This window comes from Anomaloglossus baeobatrachus, chromosome 1 (assembly GCF_048569485.1).
Source record: "Anomaloglossus baeobatrachus isolate aAnoBae1 chromosome 1, aAnoBae1.hap1, whole genome shotgun sequence".
Taxonomy (NCBI): domain Eukaryota; kingdom Metazoa; phylum Chordata; class Amphibia; order Anura; family Aromobatidae; genus Anomaloglossus; species Anomaloglossus baeobatrachus.
In genome coordinates, this window is record NC_134353.1 from 483,525,386 (window position 1) to 483,547,289 (window position 21,904).

Here is a 21,904-nt window from a genome sequence, read left to right on the forward strand (position 1 = left end):
CCGTGGGCGTGCCACAAACAAAGTGCGGGAAACTGGCGTCCCACTGTGCCCAGTGTGAGGGCTGGAGTATGTAAAGCAGACTCCAGCCCTCAGCGCTGATGGTCTGTACAGCGTCCCGCCCTCCCCCTGACTGGCAGGTCTGGGGGCGGGAACGAAACGAACTAGGCCGCAAAAGCCGGGGACTGTAGTAATAAGCGCGGCCGTCATACATGCACGGCTAGCGCGGAAGTCCCCGGCGCACCACAAGTCCCAGCCGCGTCGCAGTGAAAACTGACCCCAGCGGCCGGCGCGGCCGTTCGTACTAAGTCTACTCACTCAGCAGCGCTGTAGTGAGGAATGGCACAAGCGCAGCAGCGCTGATGTCCCCGGCGCACTAACACGCCCAGAATGCTGCGGTGTGCGCGCGGTATGCCCGGGGACACAGAGTACCTTAACGAAGCAGGGCCCTGTCCCTGACGATACTCAGCTCCATATCCAGCCGATTCTCCGGGGGCTGTGGAAGGAGCACGGTCTCAGTGCCTGGAGACCGGTAAAGTCCCACTTCACCCAGAGCCCTAATGGGGATGGGGAAGGAATCAGCATGTGGGCTCCAGCCTCCGTACCCGCAATGGGTACCTCAACCTTAACAAACACCGCCGACAGAAAGTGGGGTGAGAAGGGAGCATGCTGGGGGCCCTAGTATGGGCCCTCTTTTCTTCCATCCGACATAGTCAGCAGCTGCTGCTGACTAAACAGTGGAGCTATGCGTGGATGTCTGACCTCCTTCGCACAAAGCATAAAACTGAGGAGCCCGTGATCCCACGGGGGGGTGTATAGCCAGAAGGGGAGGGGCCTTACACTTTTTAGTGTAATACTTTGTGTGGCCTCCGGAGGCAGTAGCTATTCACCCAATTGTCTGGGTCTCCCAATTAGGAGCGACAAAGAAATAGGTTTGTTAACACTAGAACTACTGAGGTAGTCATTTTGACTACTTTGCACCATGTATTTCTACATAGGTGTCACGGGTCCAGTAGTTCTAGTGTTAAAGATGTACAAAAATACGAAACCCTATGTTTATAATATATTACATTTTATGTGCAGTATTACAGTATCAACACTATATATCGTGTGTGTGTGTGTATATATATTATATATATATCGTAAGGTTGCACACAGTTCACACACTGTATAACAGGGTTTTTAACTCGCTGTGCTACGATACAAGGTAGACTCAGGAACATTGTCTCTTTAAGGGCTGCTTCTCACTTGCGAGTTTCTCGCAGTAGAGCAATGCGAGAAAATCTCGCATTGGAATCGGACACATGTTAGTGAATGATTCAGCTCTCATCTGCGATTTTTTTCTCAGTCCAAATCGGACCGAAAAAAAAAATCGCAGCATGCTGCTTTTTTGCGAGTTTCTTGCACCATTTGTCCCAATGATTTCCTATGGAAGGGGATTAAAAGTAGGATCACACACGCGCACCAGCGTTCACATTTGCGAGTGTGGCAGTAACTTCGCTCATTAAATATTAAACAGATGAATGTGACAGCACATTCCCATAGGTAAATTAAATGACACATGTGTAATAGCTTTTATATAATTAAGATGTTGCATGAAACTAGCATCGCAAACGCGACACACACGCGAGCAAAAAGCATCGCACTTGCGTTGCACTCGGACCTAACGTGAACTAAAATCAGCCGAGTATTTTTCAGCCCAGTCGAACCGATTTTACTCGCATAGATGTGTTTCCAGCCTAAAAAGTCAAGCAGTTTATTAAAACATATGGCAGCTTCCTCACACTGACTCCTGTCAGTCTCACACAGGATCTCTCCAGGAGGCTCTGTCAACAGACTATCCCTGCTGGCAGCAGTCTCTCAGAGGCCTCTCACACACAGCCTCTTCAGACTCCACACAGTCTGCCTTTCCTCGACTGTGGTCCATCCAGAGGCTCCTGCCTGTCAGAGATTAGCAACCTCTCTCAGCCTCAGAGGCTGCTTCTCCTGCAGTGTTGCACCACACACTGCTCACAGACTCCACATCGTCTGCCATGTGTCAAACAACAGACTCCATTAAAAAAACATGTGGCCTTTGACACATATGTCAAACGCACCCATGGGTATGTAGGTGGCCAGACCCACCCATTTCCTTAGCCACCTGTGAACCTGGCCTGAGAATACATTAGCAGAAACATGTGGCACTACAAGTACTAGCATGAAACTCCAGGTTCAAACCCCTTATGTGGTACATACCGGCCATTAGCAATGTAGCCGGTTGCCATCTCACAATACTATATATATGCTGTACATATTTATTATGGCAAGGTTCCTATGAATTAAGTACGGTATATTGATAGAATATTTTAGAGGCAACTTACGATAACTGCCAGCCTTGCTGTTTTAGTAAAATTTCCAGATTGTGACAGATATTATTTATACCTGCAAAAAATAAAAGATGAATTATATAGGATCAGAGTCGACTCTAATCTGCAGATGTAATGCATTATTGTGTGTATTTAGAAGAAGATGGCTAGTATTTTTGTGAAATACATGGAAAAACCATGAGAATAAAATATCACATAGAAGCCATAACCATCCTGACCAGCGATTATCCATCTGTACAATTTTGTTTTTTCTTTTTCCAGGATTTTTCTATTTTTCTGTCGTTACAGGCATATGAGGCTGTGTTCTTTTGCGGGATGAGTTATGCTGTTGAATAACATTATTTATTTTATCATGTGGTGTACTGGAAAGTGAGGAAAAAAAAAAGTTTTGCATGTATCACCATTTTCTGAGATCTGTAACATTTTTATTTTTCAGTTGCTGGAGCTGTATGACGATGATGACTTGTGGTTTTGTGGATCAAACATGTTTTTATTGATATCATTTTTTAGTAGATACAACTTTTATTCGCTTACTTCCTTTTTTTGCGGTATTGTGGCAGCTGAACAAAAACACAATTCTGATGGGTATTTTTCATCAGGCGTTTAGCATTGGGTTAATTAATTTTAGGTTTTAGTAGATCAAACATTTACAAATTATTCTACTTTACACATCAATACCACAGTATTGCTGTGTATAGCAAAAATCAAGGTCTTCTATGAACTCCAGTAACAGGCTGGATTTTCGCAGAGCACAGTCTTGACCGGCACAGAGATCTTCAGTAGACCACCGGCTGTCATGGCATCCCATTGTCACCCTAAATGGCAATTAGAACAGCGCACCCCCCCTGGCAATATGTGCTATAAATGCTGTCACAGACTGACAATGGCATTTAACAGGTTAACAATCGCGGGCAGAGATCTGCACCACTCACAGTTGTTGGAGATGGATGGGGGACATCAACTGCTGGCAAATCTGCTGGCATAGCTCCTGAGACCACATCAAAGTAAGGGAGCAGTCACTGGATATACCAGTACGCCCCATGTCGCTAAGTGATTAAAAATGGGACAGGAGGGATTGGTTGTATCATGAATACCTGGTTCCAGTCCAAATTCTAAATACTCTTCTCTTACAACCATCACTATCATGGCAATGAGCATAAATAGGAAGGCAAAGGTCAAGCAGACTGAGCGTTCTCCACCCTCTTCAGAACGAAAGTAGTGCTTCATCATGGTAAACAAGACTTTACTGGAGATTTGGGGGTAAGGAATGACAACTGATGCTGTAGGTAGTGCAAAGACCCCATTTACCGCATCCCCTTAAATTAGATTTTAAAGGATACATAGCAAAAATGATCGTCAGCAGACACCATAGCACACCAATGTTGATTTCATTCTGGGCGTTCGCTAGACAGTAGTATCCTTCAGTCAACAGGTAGATGACGGTTGAATACAATGAAAAGTCTATAAACCATTGGTACTCCAGGAAATATCGCAGTACTGCAAAAAAAAAAAATAGAGAGAATTGCTAAAATGATATTAAATACTTGGAGACTGTGCAAAAAGAATCAAAGTGTCAACTACGGTACAATAGTACATAAAGTAGGTGGACTTTGCTGCGGCTATATAGAACCCATCCATGACACAATGTCCATGACTGAGAGGATAAAAGTTAATGGACTCTGGAACAACAGCCACCTCCAGGGAAAGAACGAACATGAATAGAGGTTTTCAATCTAAATTTTAGGAAATATAGACCCAGTGTCCCTCCAGCCTCTCATTATACTGTGTATCAATATGTATCGGAAAGTCCCCTCTGTTCAATGCAATTACTATGTAACACATGCTGCATTAATGAACGGATGTTTTATGTATCAACAAAAAGTGAATCAATAGTCTACAACGCTATATAAAAAAATTATTGTAGATACATTTAAAAATATATAGTAGTGGTTACGGGGACTACTATAAATATCTAAATATTTGGGTCCAACTATTGAATTATGTGTATGTACATATAAATATGACCAACAGTTGCCTATATATGCTAAGCATGCATGCTCATATCTAAATATCAGACCATATAATTATTTATATCTATAGTATGAATCACACATACGTTCATGTCTATAAGGCCTGTTTCACACGTCAGTGAAAAACAGACGTTTTTCACTGACGTGTTAAAGACGCATAAGTCCCTCCGTGTGCCATGACTCACAGCACAAGTGGGTTATCCATGTGCTATCCATGATCCGTCATCCGTGATAGCACATGGACGTATACTCACGCTCCTGCTGTCTGTGGTGCTTAACTCTTCAGCTCTGCTGTGCTTCCAGCTGCCGCTGCAGCTACTTCTGGGTCGCGGTGTCAAGCATAAATGCATATGCATGACCATATTGAGCCGGTTCGGAAGCAGCAGCAAGCAGAGGCCGGACACAGCTTCACTGTCTGTGTTTTCCTGGTACATGTTTCACGGATCACACCATAGTGTGGTCCGTGGATCATCAGTGATACAAAAAAAAAAAAAAAAAGGACATATTTCCGTGTGGCAATTATGGACCCGCGTGTACGCCGCATGGAGACACGGTCAGTGAAAAATCACTGATGTGTGAGCAGGCCCATTGATTATAATGGGTCTGCGTGTGTCCGTGATTCTGGTACGTATAAAAACTAGCACATACGTACCAGAATCACTGACGTGTGAAAGAGGCCTTAGAGTGCAGCCATGTCATATATGTCCAGTGACTTTATGCATGGAGAAGGAAGCTAGAAGAATTTATTTTCCCTTTACCCTATTAAATAAAAAAAAATTACCAAGAGCATCAACAGTAGTGATTGGCGTGGCCTCCAAATGGAGGTCAATGTCTCTTGGGACTGTAAGGGGTTTTTCATCTGTGATTCCATTCATTCTCCTACAAAAAAAAAAAAAATAGGAGGTTAGTTAAGATGTAAAAAATGTACAAGAAGAAAGATTGTTTTAAGTTTTGAATAAATCTGACACCTACACAGCATTACACTCTTCTTTTATACACAGAATATATTTGGTCCACAGCAGTGTTTCCCAGACTCTAGTCCTCAAAGCCCTCGACAGGTCCTGTTTTCAGGATTTCCTTGGCATTGAACGGGTGATGGAATCATTATCATGGCATCACCTGTACAATACTTAGGAAATCCTAAAAACAGGACTTGTGAGGACTGGAGTTGGGGAACCAGTGGTCTAGCATAAGGCTGTACAGTCTTCCCTCGCTATATCGCGGTTCACTTATTGCATCTTCACTGTATGTTCTCACTGGAAGTTTTTAAACTGTTCTTTTAGCATGGTTTTTGCCTTTGTTTTATGCAAATCCATGCTAATAAAACGCTGCCTTCACAGTCCCAGCAAAGACTATGAGATTACAGAAATCTTGTGCACTCACACACAACACCTGCGGTGTTTTCCTGACGGTTTTGTGAACAGCCCTGGTTTTGGCTGCGTTATTAACAGAATGAACATGTCCATTCTTTTCAGCAGTTTTGCTTTGGTTTTTCACCCTAGTGATGGGTGGACTTGTACATACACTGGATCGGCAGGTCTAACTGGGTTAATAAAAAACGAGCCCGACCTGGAATTGATGCAGGGTATCTGGCCGGACGCTGGTCTATGGGGACCAGAAGCCAGCACTTAAAGGGAACCTGTCAGCAGAAATTTCCCCTAAAACCTAACAGATTCCCCCTCTGCAGCTCCTGGGCTGCATTCTATAAAGGTCCCTGTTAGTATTGTGCCCCCTTTCTGACCCAAAAAAAGACTTTATATAGAGGTACCTTTTTGGCTTTGGATTCGGTAAATCTGACACGGGGGCGGACTGCCTGATGGCCGTTATTCTGCCCCCCTGGTCCTGTATGCCGCCCCCATCGCTGATTTCCATACTTCTGGACGCCGCCCACTGCTCCAGCCATCCCCACGCATGCCCAGTGCTCATCTCTCGTGGATGAGCACTGTGCCCAGTGTCACCGCTGGTGACGTGCGCGCAGGGTTTAGATTATGGGCGGTGCTGTTATGTTTATTAACAAGCAACCGCCCATAATCGCGGGATCGCGCTTTCCCCCTCAGCCTGCTTCTTTCTGCGCAAGCGCGCTGCTGGTGACCCCACGTCACCTCCTTCCCATCTTGCCCTGAGGCAGGAAATAGATGGGAAGAGCGCGGAGCAGTAACACCGATCAGGAGGAGACGCTCCGCGCTCTTCCCATCTATTTCCTGCCTCAGGGCAAGATGGGAAGGAGGTGACGTGGGGTCACCAGCAGCGCGCTTGCGCAGAAAGAAGCAGGCTGAGGGGGAAAGCGCGGTCCCGCGATTATGGCCGGTTGCTTGTTAATAAACATAACAGCACCGCCCATAATCTAAACCCTGCGCGCACGTCACCAGCGGTGACACTGGGCACAGTGCTCATCCACGAGAGATGAGCACTGGGCATGCGCAGGGATGGCTGGAGCAGTGGGCGGCGTCCAGAAGTATGGAAATCAGCGATGGGGGCGGCACACAGGACCAGGGGGGCAGAATAACGGCCATCAGGCAGCCCGCCCCCGTGTCAGATTTACCGAATCCAAAGCCAAAAAGGTACCTCTATATAAAGTCTTTTTTTGGGTCAGAAAGGGGGCACAATACTAACAGGGACCTTTATAGAATGCAGCCCAGGAGCTGCAGAGGGGGAATCTGTTAGGTTTTAGGGGAAATTTCTGCTGACAGGTTCCCTTTAAAAATAGTGTTGAATAGGAAAGGGGGATTGGAGCAGGCAATACTCACCGAATCACCGACACGGCTGTACGCTTCCACGGCCCCTCCTTCACTTCTCGGGTTACTCATTACCTTCATTGCATATTCACTACTTTCCCCGGCCACCGGCGTTTGTGATTGGTTACAGTCAGACGCGCCCCCAGCCTGTGTGACAGCATCTGACTGTAACCAATCACAGACCCGATCCGCGTGTCTATCGTACAGTGAAAAGTAAATAAATAGAAAAACTGATGTAGACTGCCCCCAAATTATGATACCCAGCACAAATAAGGCCTACAGCTACAGGCTGCAGCACCCAGGCGTTTGCTTATCTTGGCTGTGTATCCAAATAATAGGGACCCCTGTTTTTTTATTATTTAAATAAATAATTTAAAAAAACAGCATGCTGTCCCCCCAATTTTGATACCCCGCTAAGATAAAGCCCGACAGCTGGGGGCTGATATGCTAAGGCTGGGGAGATCCAGCTTAAAAATAACAGCCTTCAGCCGCCTAGGATTGTCGCATACAATTAGATGCGACAATCCCAGCAGTTTACCCTGCTCTTCCTGATTGCTCTGGTGTGGTGGCAGTCGGGGTAGCATCAGGGGTTAATTGCAGCTCACAGCTGTGACTAAGCCCTAGATTAGTAATGACAGGCATCTGTCTGTGAGACACCCCCATTACTAATCTGTAATAAGTGGAAAGAAACACAAACACTGAAAAAATCCTTTATTTTAAATAAAATACAAAAAACACCCTCTTTCACCACTTTATTAACCCCATAAACACCCCTGAAGGTCCGACGTAATCCACACGAGGTCCCAGGTCAGCTCTGCTACATCTGAATCTCACAGCAAATGCCATAGAACATGACTGTCTGTTGTGAGCTCCAGGGAGAGAATGAATGAGCCGCGCGTTCAGCAATGACATTACTCAGGTGATAGCTGGAGATGCCTATGAATGCAAATAGCCTGAGTGACCTTACTGCTGAATGAGGGACTCATTCATTCCCTTCCTGGAACTCACAGCGGGCAGTCATGTTCTATGACGCTTGCTATGAGATTCAGATGTAGCAGAGCTGAATCGTCGTGAGACCTTGTGTGGGTTACGTTGACCTGCAGGGGTGTTTATGGGGTGAATTAAGTGGTGAAAGAGGGTGTTTTTGTATTTTATTTCAAATAAAGGATTTTTTCAGTGTATGTGTTTATTTCTTTTCACTTATTACAGATTAGTAATAGGGGTGTCTCATAGACGCCTGCCATTACCAATTTAGGGCTTAGTCACAGCTGTGAGCTGTAATTAACTCCTGATATTACCCCGATTGCCACCACTCCAGGACAATGGGGAAGAGCCGGGTAAAGTGCTGAGATTGTCGCATCTAATGGATGCGACAATCCTGGGCGGCTGCAGGCTGTTATTTTTAGACTGGGTCTCCCCAGCCTGAGAATATCAGCCCCCAGCTGCTGGGCTTTATCTTAGCTTGAACTGACCTTTCAGCGTCTCCATCTGTTTTCACTTACGTTCCAGTCGGTCTCAGGCAGTTTGTAACCAGCTGGCACCTCAACTGTTTCACGAAGCGCTCTGGAGGTTACAAATCAATGCAACTCTATTAGAGCCTCGTTCTGGGTCTCATAGACTTGTCTTGGGGGCTTGTGATTTCTGGCCAGTCAAAAGCTATGGGCACAAGATAGTTCCAAGGGACCAGAGCGACGTCAAAAGGATGAAAACACTAGAGGGTGAGTACAAGACAGGGAGTGAAGAGACTTATGCCGGCGTCACACGGTGCGATATATCGTGTGATATGTCGGCGGGGTCACGGAATTCGTGACGCACATCCGGCATCGTTAGAGATGTCGTACCGTGTAACACCTCCGAACGACTGTGAATGAGCAAAAATACTCACCTTATCATTGTTCGTTGACACGTCGTTCATTTTCAAAATGACGGTCCTCCTTCTGTGCTCTGGTTGTTCATCGTTCCCAAGGCAGCACACATCGCTACATGTGACACCCCGGGAACGACTAACACAGCTTACCTGCGTCCCGCCGGCAATGCGGAAGGAAGGAGGTGGGCGGGATGTTACATCCCGCTCATCTCTGCCCCTCCGCTACTATTTGCCGGCGGCTGTGTGGCGTCGCTGTGATGCCAAACGTCCCTCCCCCTTAAGGAAGAGGATGTTCACCGCCCACAGCGACGTCGTCCGGGAGGTAAGTGCGTGTGACAGGGGGTTAACAACTTTGTGTGCCACGGGCAACTAATTGCCCGTGACGCACAAACGACGGGGGCGGGTACGATCGCTCATGCGATCGCACGATAGATCGTACCGTGTGACGCTGCCCTTAGAATTAAACCACCATTCCAGTGCTGAAAATTTTAAAAGAAAAAAAGCTGGAGTGGTGCTTTAAATAGGAGCTGAGCTGCAGTTCTCATCAGATGCCGCTATGCATTGAATAGAAGTGTGCTCTTCACCTCTACTTCCGATTTACATCCAGCCCAGAGCTGATAACATCTAATCAGTTGGGATATTAGGTCTTGAACTCTCACTGATATGATATCGATGACCTACTCATATGACAACCCCTTAACGGACACCTGCAGTAGGAATTTCTGATCTTACCGCTCTTTCTTGGCTTTGGGCTTTTGTTTTCCCGAGAGTGCTCTTAATTCATCTTCTGTTGGATGCTTGTAGCGGAATAAGCTGGAAAAAAAAAAAATCAAACGTGAAGTATAACATTGACAGTAGCTTTGTATCATTCCTTATGGCAGTTTTACCAAACTTGTGGCTTATAAGCATTGCATAGAACTCAGAACTTCCCAGGCAGGGAGGCAGGCAGTCTGCTTGTAAAGTAATGCATCAAGTTGCAATAATTGTAGAACTGCATACACATAAAAAAAATGTTCTACAAGAATGTAATAAAATGGCCCCCCATCATTTAATTGAAATAGCAGCCTGTCCTAGTCAGGTGTCAGAATGGTCTGCAGGCTGAAAAAACACAGCTCCTGAGACCTGAGTGTCAACTGACAGAGCAAAAGGGCCAAAACCGTCAATGGAGCTGATAAGTGAAGCATGCAGGACTCGAATAGCTGAGAGACCGGTGATCGCAGGTAGTTGGGTGCGATACTAAAACAGCAATCAGACTCGTTCCCTGGATCAACACCCCCTCATAGAATCTAGTGCACATAACCAGTAATGTTATATTTATCAAGAAAGGCATCCAAGGCCTCTCTTAAATTTAGTAGTGAGTTAACCATTACATCATGTGAAAGAGAGTGCCATAGTTTCACTGCTCTAAAGGGTGTCTTACACGCTGCGACATCGCTAGCGATAGCCAGCGATGTCGTGCGCGATAGCACCCGCCCACGTTGCTGTTTCGACATGGGGTGATCGATGCCGTAGCGAACAATATCGCTACGGCAGCATCACACGCACATACGTACCTGCTTAGCGACGTCGCTGGAGACACCGAACAATCTCTCCTTTAAGGGGGCGGTTCGTTCGGCGTCACAGCGGCGTCACTAAGCGGCCCGCCCAATAGCAGATGCGCGGCCGGAACATGGCGCCCACCTCCTTCCTTCCTTATTTCCGGTGGACGCAGGTAAGGAGATGTTCGTTGTTCCTGCGGTGTCACACATAGCGATGTGTGCTGCCGCAGGACTGACTAACAACCAGAGGCATGCAGCACCAACGATATTATGAAAAGGAGCGACGTGTCAACGATCAACAATTTTTAACGTTTTTGCGATCGTTGATCGTCGCTCCTTTTAGTCACACACACAACGATATCGCTAACGGCGCCGGATGTGCGTCACGAACACTGTGACCCTGACGATATATCGTTAGCGATATCGTTGTGTGTAAAGTACCCTTTACAGTAGAGAATCACTGTCTGTGAATTACAATTGAACCTTCTTTTCACTAAATGTAGAGTATACCCCCTTGTCCGCATTGCATGCCTAGGTGTAAATAGATCATTAGAGAGGTCTCTATACTGTCCCCTCATTTCTACATTGTAATAAGACAACTCTTAAGCCTTCATTTTTTTCCAAACTGAATAATCCCAGGTTTAATAACCTGTTTTGTTATTCCAGTCCTCCCATTCCCTTAATCTCTTCACCCCTGGCGATTTTCCGCCAATATAGCCACATTAGGGCTTGTTTTTTGCACGGACGAGTTGTACTTTTGAAGGACACCATTCATTCTGTCCCATATCGTACTAAAAATTTGAAAAAAATTCCAAGTGCCGTGACTTTGGGAAAAAAAAAAGTGCCATTGCAAGATTGTTTTTGTTCTTTTGTTACAAAAAGAACAAATCTTTTCTTATTTACCGTGTTCACCATTTTGAACAACTGGCCTGGCATTATGATTCCTCAGGTCAGTACGAGTGTGTAGATACCAAACATGTATGGCTTTACTTTAATCTACAGTGCCTTGCGAAAGTATTCGGCCCCCTTAGATTTTTCAACCTTTTTCCACATTTCAGGCTTCAAACAAAAAGATAAAAAAATACATTTTATGGTGAAGAATCAACAAGGTGGGACACAATTGTGAAGGTGAACGTAATTTATTGCTTATTTTAAACTTTTGTAAAAAATAAATAACTGAAAAGTGGTACGTGCAATATTATTTGGCCCCTTTAAGTTAATACTGTGTATCATCACCTTTTTGCTGCGATTACAGCTGCAAGTTGCTTGGGGTATGTCTATCAGTTTTGCACATCGAGAGACTGAAATTCTTGCTCATTCTTCCTTTGCAAATAGCTGAAGCTGAGTGAGATTGGATGCAGAGCGTTTGTGAACAGCAGTTTTTAGCTCTTTCCACAGATTCTCGATTGGATTCAGGTCTGGACTTTGACTTGGCCATTCTAACGCCTGGATACGTTTATTTGTGAACCATTCCATTGTAGATTTTGCTTTATGTTTTGGATCATTGTCTTGTTGAAAGACAAATCTCCATCCCAGTCTCAGGTCTTTTGCAGACTCAAACAGGTTTTCTTCAAGAATGGCCCTGTATTTGGCTCCATCCATCTTCCCATCAATTTTAACCATCTTCCCTGTCCCTGATGAAGAAAAGCAGGCCCAAATCATGATGCTGCCACTACCATGTTTGACAGTGAGCATGGTGTGTTCAGTGTAATGAGCTGTGTTGCTTTTACGCCAAACATATCGTTTGGCATTGTGCCCAGAAAGTTTGATTTTGGTTTCATCTGACCAGAGCACCTTCTTCCACATGTTTGGTGTCTCCCAGGTGGCTTATGGCAAACTTTAAACGACACTTTTTATGGATATCTCTGAAAAATGGCTTTCTTCTTGCCACTCTTCCATAAAGGCCAGATATGTGCAGTGTATGACTGATTATTGTCCTATTGACAGACTCTCCCACCTCAGCTGTAGATCTCTGCAGTTCATCCAGAGTGATCATGGGCCTCTTAGCTGCATCTCTGATCAGTCTTCTCCTTGTTTGAGATGAAATTTTTGAGGAACGGCCGGGTGTTTGTAGATTTGCAGTGGTATGATACTCCTTCCATTTCAATATGATCGCTTGCACAGTGCTTCTTGAGATGTTTAAAGTTTTGGAAATCTTTTTGTAACCAAATCTGGCTTTAAACTTCTCCGCAACATTATCATGGACCTGCCTGTTGTGTTCCTGGGTCTTCATGATGCTCTCTGTGCTTTAAACAGAACACAGACTATCACAGATCAGGTGCATTTATATGGAGACTTGATTACACAAAGGTGGATTATATTTATCATCATCAGTCATTTAGGACAACATTGTATCATTCAGAGATCCTCAATGAACTTCTGGAGCGAGTTTGCTGCACTGAAAGTAAAGGGGACGAATAATATTGCACGCCCCAATTTTCAGTTTATTCTTTTTTACAAAAGTTTAAAATAAGCAATAAATTTCGTTCAAATTCACAATTGCGTCCCACTTGTTGTTGATTCTTCACCATAACATTAAAATTTTTATCTTTATGTTTGAAGCCTGAAATGTGAGAAAAGGTTGAAAAATTCAAGAGGGACAAAGACTTTTGCAAGGCACTGTAAGTGGTGAAAAAAAAGTTTAGAAGTTTGTCAAAAAAAGAAAAGCGCCATTTTCCAAGACCCATAGCGGTTTTCATTCGTCAGCAGGACAGGTCAAGGTGCGCATGCGCAGGGGTGCAACGGAGTCCTCTCTGTGAACGACGTAGGATATGTTACGAGGCTGGGCAGCAGGACAGTGACAACACAAGATAGAGTAGGCAGCGAATAAAGAGCAGCAATACCCATCGGACCAGACCGGCCCTTAGTTCAATTAAATAAAGGTCTTTTTTACGTTATACAGGGCAGCCTGGGCTCTTATATACAGCGTTCTAGATTAGCGGTCATATCACTCTGGTTATTTGCAGTCACAGAAGGAGGTTCCCACGGTCCTCCATCTGTGACCGCAGGTAACCTGACGTCAGGAGACCTCAGTAACTCAGTAAAGGTTTACAGACCTGCATCTCCTCGCAGAAAGTCACGTGTTTTTTTTACGAAGAGATGCAGATTTGGTGTTGACATTTTTACACCATATTCCTGCATCTATTCTACACCTCCTGGCAAAAAATTTGCATCACTACCGCATCATACCGCATGATTTTCGATTTTTTTTTTTTTGCCAGAAGGTGTAGATTGAGTGCATGAATATGGTTTAAAAATGTCATCACCATGTTTGCATTTCTTGGCCAAAAAATACAAAAAAAAACAAAGTTTTGACGCCATTTCAGTGCAGTTTTCTGCCAGGAGGTGCAAATTTGGTCTTGAAAAATCGGCACCAGATTTCAGCACCAAATTTGCACCTCCTGGCGGTTTTGGATTTTTTTTGCATTTCTGGCCCAAGAGATGCAAATTTGGTGATGAAATTTTTACACCATATTCATCCACCCAATCTATACCTTCTGGCAAACAAACACATCAAAACCGCATGAGGTATGATGCCATTTTTTTGCCAGGAGGCAAAACAAATTTCAGCACCAAATCTGGCAAAAAACCCTTGCAGTTTTCTGCCAGGAGATGCAGGTAAGTGCATTCAGTTAAATGAGCTCACCTGAGGTCAGGTTACTTGCAGTGATAGGTGGAGGATCGTAGGAACCTCTAGCTGCAACCGCATCTAACCTGAGGGACGTCATCGTGCGTCATTGTTTGCCTGGAGCTCACAGCGGGCAGTCATTTTCCATGATCGTGCACTGTCAGTTCAGATGTAGCAGAGCTGAATCATCTTGGGACCTCGTGTGGATTACGTTGGACCTGCAGTGGTGTTTTTGTAGTTATTAAATTGGTGAAAGAGGGTGTTTTTTTGGGGGGATTTTATTCCAAATAAAAAAGATTTTTTTTTGGTGTTTGTGTTTATTTACTTTCACTTACAGATTAGTAATGGGGGGGGGTCTCACAGACTCTTGCCATTAGTAATCTATTACCCCGATTGCCACCACACCAGGGCAATCAGGAAGAGCCGGGTAAAGTGCTGGGATTGTCACATCTAATTGGTGCGAGAATGCAGAGCGACTGCAGGCTGCTATATTTAGGCTGGGTGGAGGCCCAATAAGCATGGGCCTCCCCAGTCTGAGAATACCAGCCCCCAGCTGTCGGACTTTATCTTGCATGGGTATCAAAATTGGGGGCACTGCACACTGGTTATTTAAATTATTTATTTAAATAATTAAAAAAAAAAAAAAAAGCCAGAAGCGGTTCCTCTTAGTTTGATACACAGCCATGATAAGCGAACGACTAGGGGCTGCAGCCTGTAGCCGTGAGCTTTATCTGTGCTGGGTATCATAATATGGGTGGACCCTACGCCAATTTTTTAATTTACTTATTTTTATACGAAGATAGACGCAGACAGCTCCTGTTATTGGAAGCGTCAGACACGCTGACTGCAACCAATTATCGCCGGTGGGCGGGGAAAGCAGTGCATATTGATGAGCAGTAACTAGCGGTCCAGGAAGTGAAAGGGCAGCCTGGAGACAGCGTACAGCCGCAATGGAGCCTCGGTAAGTACAGCGCGTTTGCTCCTATCCCCCTATCCTTTCTACCACCATTTTTAATTGCTGGATTCTGGTCTCCACAGATTTATCCGGCCCGGAACAGGATTTTAAAAACCAGATAACCGGGACCTGCTGGTCTCGGCTATCTGCGATTCCGCTCATCACTAATTGAGACTCCCAGCAAACCCGATAAGCATTTCACACACAGCTTATTACCGCCTTTTCCTTGTTTTTAGCATGTTTAATATTTAGTGTTATGGGCGCCAAACTATCTACTCCCTCCGTGTTGTGTAATTATTCGGTATTTATCTAGGATCAGTGGTTTTCTTTCGAATTATCTTACAATAAGAAAAAGGCGTACGTGAAAAACTGGTACTAGTGTTATCAGTATGCCATCAGTGCTTTTCTGGTATGGATGAAGAAATAATGAAGTGACAAAGCTTCTCCTATATTTTGCAATGTTAAACACGTACAGATATCCCATCTTTGTGCTGGATGTGTTTTTCATGAACCCAAAGACTTGTATTGGCCTGGTCATCTGTGCTTCTGGAAAAAAATGAACAGGTCTCTGTGTGGTTTACACATACACAGGCCATGTGAAAACACGGACATGTGAAGATCACCATAGGTTGTAATGGCCAAGTGTGATATCCATAAAAAATAACGGATGCCACACGTATCAGAAACACGTACATGTGAAGGGTGTCTTACTTAGATGATCACATACATGTATGACACACAATTCTATAGACACCAGCCAAGATAAGCATTGCCCACTTAAAATATAAAAACAATGTGTTCACGCACGTAGAATTAGGTTCAATTTACAAAATGAGAAGTTACTGTGTTTGCCATACTAAAAGATGTTTAGTTACAAAAGTAAAATAAAAAATCTTATCAAAAAGATGGAAGTTGGCAGTGAGAAGGACATGAAGGTGCCACGCCTCATGAACACTTTTAATAACTGGCGGATCACGCAATAAGTGCTCCTCCTGCTCCTCCCCACAGAACTCCACACAAATCTGTGGGACCAGTACGAGGCGGGAGAGGAAGCTGAATGCACTCATCTTATCAGAACAGGTAGCCTGGGGAAGGGAGTAGAAAAGTAGGTGTTAAACTGGGCATAACCTAGGCTACTATGTATTAACTCCCTATGTGACCCTGGACCACCAAGAAATAAAATAAACTCCTCACCATGAATTAAGCCCTACTTTGACTTTACCACCAGTAGACAATATATATATAAACCCTCTCCTCCACTCTAGACCACCAGAACATGTGATCTAAAACTTTCAAATATCTTAGACTTTAGTATGAAATACACCCTTTGGATATCTACGGCCTCCGGAAGTCTACGGCCACCAGGAGTCTACGGCCACCAGGAGTCTACCGCCTTCGGGAGTCTACCGCCTTCGGGAGTCTAAAACCTGGGTGCTATATCATTATTACATAGAATATTTTAGCATTGAGAGAACAAAAAGACATAATTTCCAGATTAGACAAGCTGTTTTGAGGACATTCATAGTGGACAAGCTGTTTTGAGGACATTCATAGAATGGTAATACCTTTGGCAGAACAGAATGCCAGGTAACATGTCTCCACCAGGAAAATCTCAGATATGACCCTTTTTATTTCTCTGTAAACTCACCTGCCATTGCATAGAAGCCATCGTGCAAAAGAATAGTGAGGGGACACTCTCTGCATAACGCTGGCCACCAGTAAGGTGACCACCATTTGTATCCCCATTACAGCCTGGAGAGAATGGGAACAAATACAGAAATTATGGATTGGAAGTAGAGGACAAAATGTAAATGTTATTATACACTACAAATAACAATGGTTACCAGCTTCACTGCATTGTTCCTATATATTTGAACTGAACCGTGCAGTACAGTGTTTCCCTTGTAGAACAAGCAGCATTTTCCTTCCATTCCCACCGCTTTTCTCTTAGCACAGTACTGCGATCTTTTTCAAAACGTCACCAGAATATGTGGGTGGAATGTATATAGCTGCTGGTAGGAGTGGTTTCACAAATTGTACATTTCAAAACATACATAGCGCCCCTCTATGTCAACTAGTGATATTATGCATGATTTGTGTATAAGACTGACCCCCTCTAGTGTATGATGAATATATTGAGTGATATTGTTGCCCAATCCATGGCCTAAGTATTGTTCTACACTTAGGCTGCTTTCACACATCCGGTTTTTCCTGTGCCGCACAATCCGGCGCTTTGCAGAAAAACCGCAACCGTTTTTTTTGCCGCCGGTTGTGTTTTTTTTGCATAGACTTTCATTAGTGCCGGATTGTGACACATGGGCTTAGTGTTCGGTCCGGTTTTTGCCGCATGCGACAGATTTAGCCGATGTGGCGGCCGGATGGAAGGTTGCCTGGCACGTTTTTTTGTGCGGCAAAAAAACGCATCGCGCCGCATCCGGCCGATGCGGCGCGATTTGCAATGCATGCCTATGGACGCCGCATGCGTTTTTTTTCCACTGTGCATGCTCAGTAGCGTGCCGCAAGCGGAAAAAAAACGAATGAGCCGCATGTCAAAAACGTATGCAAAGGATGCGGTTTTTGTCGCCGCATCCGTTGCATAGGTTTTAGAGCCGGATTGACCGACTCTGCTAAAACCGGAGGTGTGAAAGCAGCCTTACCCTTCATAAAATGTGACTCAGGTAACCATATAATGGTAGGACAGTGTTTTTACAGTCACGAAGATACAGCATTACTTTTTGCTGAATTCCCCAGGCACCTTTCGTTCTATGCCAGGACATCTACAGTCATATGAAAAAGTTTGGGCACCCTTATTAATGTTAACCTTTCTTCTTTATAACAATTACATCTATTTCAGTTTCATATATCTAATAACTAATTGATTGAGTAATATTTCTGGATTGAAATGCGGTTTATTGTACTAACAGAAAAAGTGAAATCCGCATTTAAACAAAATTTGACCGGTGCAAAAGTATGGGCACCCTTATCAATTTTTTGATTTGAACACTCCTAACTACTTTTTACTGACTTACTAAAGCACTAAATTGGTTTTGTAACCTCATTGAGCTTTGAACTTCATAGGCAGGTGTATCCAATCATGAGAAAAGGTATTTAAGGTGGCCACTTGCAAGTTGTTCTCCTATTTGAATCTCCTATGAAGAGTGGCATCATGGGCTCCTCAAAACAACTCTCAAATGATCTGAAAACAAAGATTATTCAACATAGTTGTTCAGGGGGAGGATACAAAAAGTTGTCTCAGAGATTTAAACTGTCAGTTTCCACTGTGAGGAACATAGTAAGGAAATGGAAGAACACAGGTACAGTTCTTGTTAAGCCCAGAAGTGGCAGGCCAAGAAAAATATCAGAAAGGCAGAGAAGAAGAATGGTGAGAACAGTCAAGGACAATCCACAGACCACCTCCAAAGACCTGCAGCATCATCTTGCTGCAGATGGTGTCAATGTGCATTGGTCAACAATACAGCGCACGTTGCACAAGGAGAAGCTGTATGGGAGAGTGATGCGAAAGAAGCCGTTTCTGCAACCACGCCACAAACAGAGTCGCCTGAGGTATGCAAAAGCACATTTGGACAAGCCAGTTACATTTTGGAAGAAGGTCCTGTGGACTGATGATACAAAGATTGAGTTGTTTGGTCATACAAAAAGGCGTTATGCATGGAGGCAAAAAAAACACATCATTCCAAGAAAAGCACTTGCTACCCACAGTAAAATTTGGTGGAGGTTCCATCATGCTTTGGGGCTGTGTGGCCAATGCCGGCACCGGGAATCTTGTTAAAGTTGAGGGTCGCATGGATTCAACTCAGTATCAGCAGATTCTTGACAATAATATGCAGGAATCAGTGACGAAGTTGAAGTTACGCAGTGGACGGATATTTCAGCAAGACAATGATCCAAAACACCGCTCCAAATCTACTCAGGCATTCATGCAGAGGAACAATTACAATGTTCTGGAATGGCCATCCCAGTCCCCAGACCTGAATGTCATTGAAAATCTGTGGGATGATTTGAAGCGTGCTGTCCATGCTCGGCGACCATCAAACTTAACTGAACGGGAAGTCTTTTGTAAACAGGAATGGTCAAATATACCTTCATCCAGGATCCAGGAACTCATTAAAAGCTACAGGAAGTGACTACAGGCTGTTAGTTTTGCAAAAGGAGGATCTACAAAATATTAATGTCACTTTTATGTTGAGGTGCCCATACTTTTGCACCGGTCAAATTTTGTTTAAATGCGGATTGCACATTTTCTGTTAGTACAATAAACCTCATTTCAATCCAGAAATATTACTCAGTCCATCAGTTATTAGATATATGAAAAACCCAAATTGTTATGAAGAAAAAAGGTTAACATTAATAGGGGTGCCCAAACTTTTTCATATGACTGTATGTATCAAGTCATCTCATATTTTCAAGAAATATGACAATTATCATCACCTAACCAGTTTGAGTTTATATAGGAGGTAAGATCGAGAGGGATAAGGTCCACATCCGTGTGAGAGTCTATGTCCCGCAAACAAATAAGAAAAACAAGAACAACAGCAAAAGAAAAACAAGATACAGTATTTCTCCAGCACGGATGAGGACTTTCCAAAACATCCTCTGCCTCATTTGTAAAGAAGTGTAACCAAAGTACCAATACACTGCTATAGGCATAATGTACGTCTTCCATTCAACCTCCTGGCTCTGGATTCATCCTGTACATTAATCATAACTTCCATTATCACCTCCATTCATCCTCCTGGCTCTGGATTTATCCTGTACATTAATTCTAACTTCCATTCATCCTCCTGGCTCTGGATTCATCCTGTACATTCTTCCTACCTTCCATTATCGCCTCCATTCTTCCTCCTGGCTCTGGATTCATCCTGTACATTAATCCTAACTTCCATATTCCCTCCATTCATCCTCCTGGCTCTGGATTCATCCTGTACATTAATCCTAACTTCCATTATCCCCTCTATTCATCCTCCTGGCTCTGGATTCATCCTGTACATTCTTCCTAACTTCCATTATCGCCTCCATTCTTCCTCCTGGCTCTGGATTCATCCTGTACATTAATCCTAACTTCCATTATCCCCTCTATTCATCCTCCTGGCTCTGGATTCATCCTGTACATTCTTCCTAACTTCCATTATCCCCTCCATTCTTCCTCCTGGCTCTGGATTCATCCTGTACATTAATCCTAACTTCCATTATCCCCTCTATTCATCCTCCTGGCTCTGGATTCATCCTGTACATTCTTCCTAACTTCCATTATCGCCTCCATTCTTCCTCCTGGCTCTGGATTCATCCTGTACATTAATCCTAACTTCCATTATCGCCTCCATTCTTCCTCCTGGCTCTGGATTCATCCTGTACATTAATCCTAACTTCCATTATCCCCTCTATTCATCCTCCTGGCTCTGGATTCATCCTGTACATTAATCCTAACTTCCATTATCCCCTCTATTCATCCTCCTGGCTCTGGATTCATCCTGTACATTAATCCTAACTTCCATTATCGCCTCCATTCATCCTCCTGGCTCTGGATTCATCCTGTACATTAATCCTAACTTCCATTATTGCCTCCATTCTTCCTCCTGGCTCTGGATTCATCCTGTACATTAATTCTAACTTCCATTATCGCCTCCATTCATCCTCCTGGCTCTGGATTCATCCTGTACATTAATCATAACGTGCACTTCTATGCCAATGGGATAAGGCTCAATGGGATAAGGCTCAATGTAAGAACCAGTGCAGTAACATGGCAACCAGCTCCAGCACAAGTAAGCACATGAAGGCAGGGATCTGATTGGTTGTTATGGCCATCCCCATCACTTTACTGCACTGACGTAACGAGTAAGTAAAGTATCATTGCCCCCTGCTAGACTTGTGCTGCCCTCACAAAACTTCTATAACTGCTCCATAATCTAGTTCCCTGCAGACGTGTACGGGCACTGCAGTAAGCTCACTCTTCTGTCTCACCAAGAACTAGTGAAATAAACCAGATTCGTTCTTACCATGCTGAAGATCGTGCTCAACTGTACCTCCAAGACTCATTCACATTTCTCCTGCCATGTGATGATAGAACAGCTGCAGGGAGGCCACTACACTGTCCCTTTAAGGAAGTTAAAATCAGTCTCAGTTCGTAGCCAATCAAAACAGCAGTACGCTTTGACTGACAGCAGAAAGACCAATAGACTGTGCAGACTCTGGAGGAGTGGGCGTTGCTTTCGTTATTTATATATCATCACTGTATCCGGGTTCTGTAGGGTCGTTCGCCGTGCATGCCGGGAGTTGTAGTTCGTGGGCGCGCAGCGTGTCATACGCTGTCAGAGTGTGTGAGCTGAATGGTCAGATATGAGTATTGTACAAGGTGACTGCTAATGTAGGCGCCTCTCGCTCCGCAGGATACAGGGGATAAATAGCTGCTGCTCTATGTTTCTGGCATTTTTTTTTCCTGTTTATGCCTTTACATTACTGTACAGTATAACATGGAAAAGCTTAGGTTTGTGTTGTTCCCAGACACTCTTTACCCCGTGGCGTTACCAGAGCCTGTCTTTTCTAATGCACGTATAATTGAGTAGCCATAAAACATTTTTGTGTGTCAGGAATGCAAAAAAAAGCAGCACTTGTATTGGTCTTTGCCTTTTCTTGTGCTGTTTGCTGTGCAGTAAAATGATCAATTTTAAAGGGATATTCTTAAGTCTCAAAGTAGTCCCCTGTGTATAGAAGTGCTGAAGACTGGCCACACCTATTAAAGGGGATGTCCACTACTTGGATAACCTCGTCCC

At 44.1% G+C, this 21,904-nt stretch overlaps 1 protein-coding gene across 3 annotated transcripts in view; it reads right to left on the bottom strand.

Moving 5' to 3' along the window:
- Positions 1-21,251, bottom strand: part of TMEM161A (transmembrane protein 161A) — a 42,159-nt gene extending 20,908 nt beyond the window's left edge. The window contains exons 1-7 of one of the 3 annotated variants that reach the window (XM_075338388.1): positions 21,131-21,249; positions 16,765-16,868; positions 9,728-9,808; positions 5,175-5,272; positions 3,704-3,860; positions 3,458-3,609; positions 2,358-2,418 (exon numbers count right to left, since the gene is read on the bottom strand). In XM_075338388.1, the coding sequence (XP_075194503.1) occupies positions 2,358-2,418; positions 3,458-3,609; positions 3,704-3,860; positions 5,175-5,272; positions 9,728-9,808; positions 16,765-16,868; positions 21,131-21,133 (656 nt within the window). In that variant the 5' untranslated portion in view covers positions 21,134-21,249. Of the gene's footprint in view, positions 1-2,357; positions 2,419-3,457; positions 3,610-3,703; positions 3,861-5,174; positions 5,273-9,727; positions 9,809-16,764; positions 16,869-19,952; positions 20,008-21,130 lie in introns of those variants that run through there. The other 2 variants (XM_075338396.1, XM_075338404.1) reach the window with 2 other exon arrangements.
- Positions 21,252-21,904: the final 653 nt, after the last annotated feature.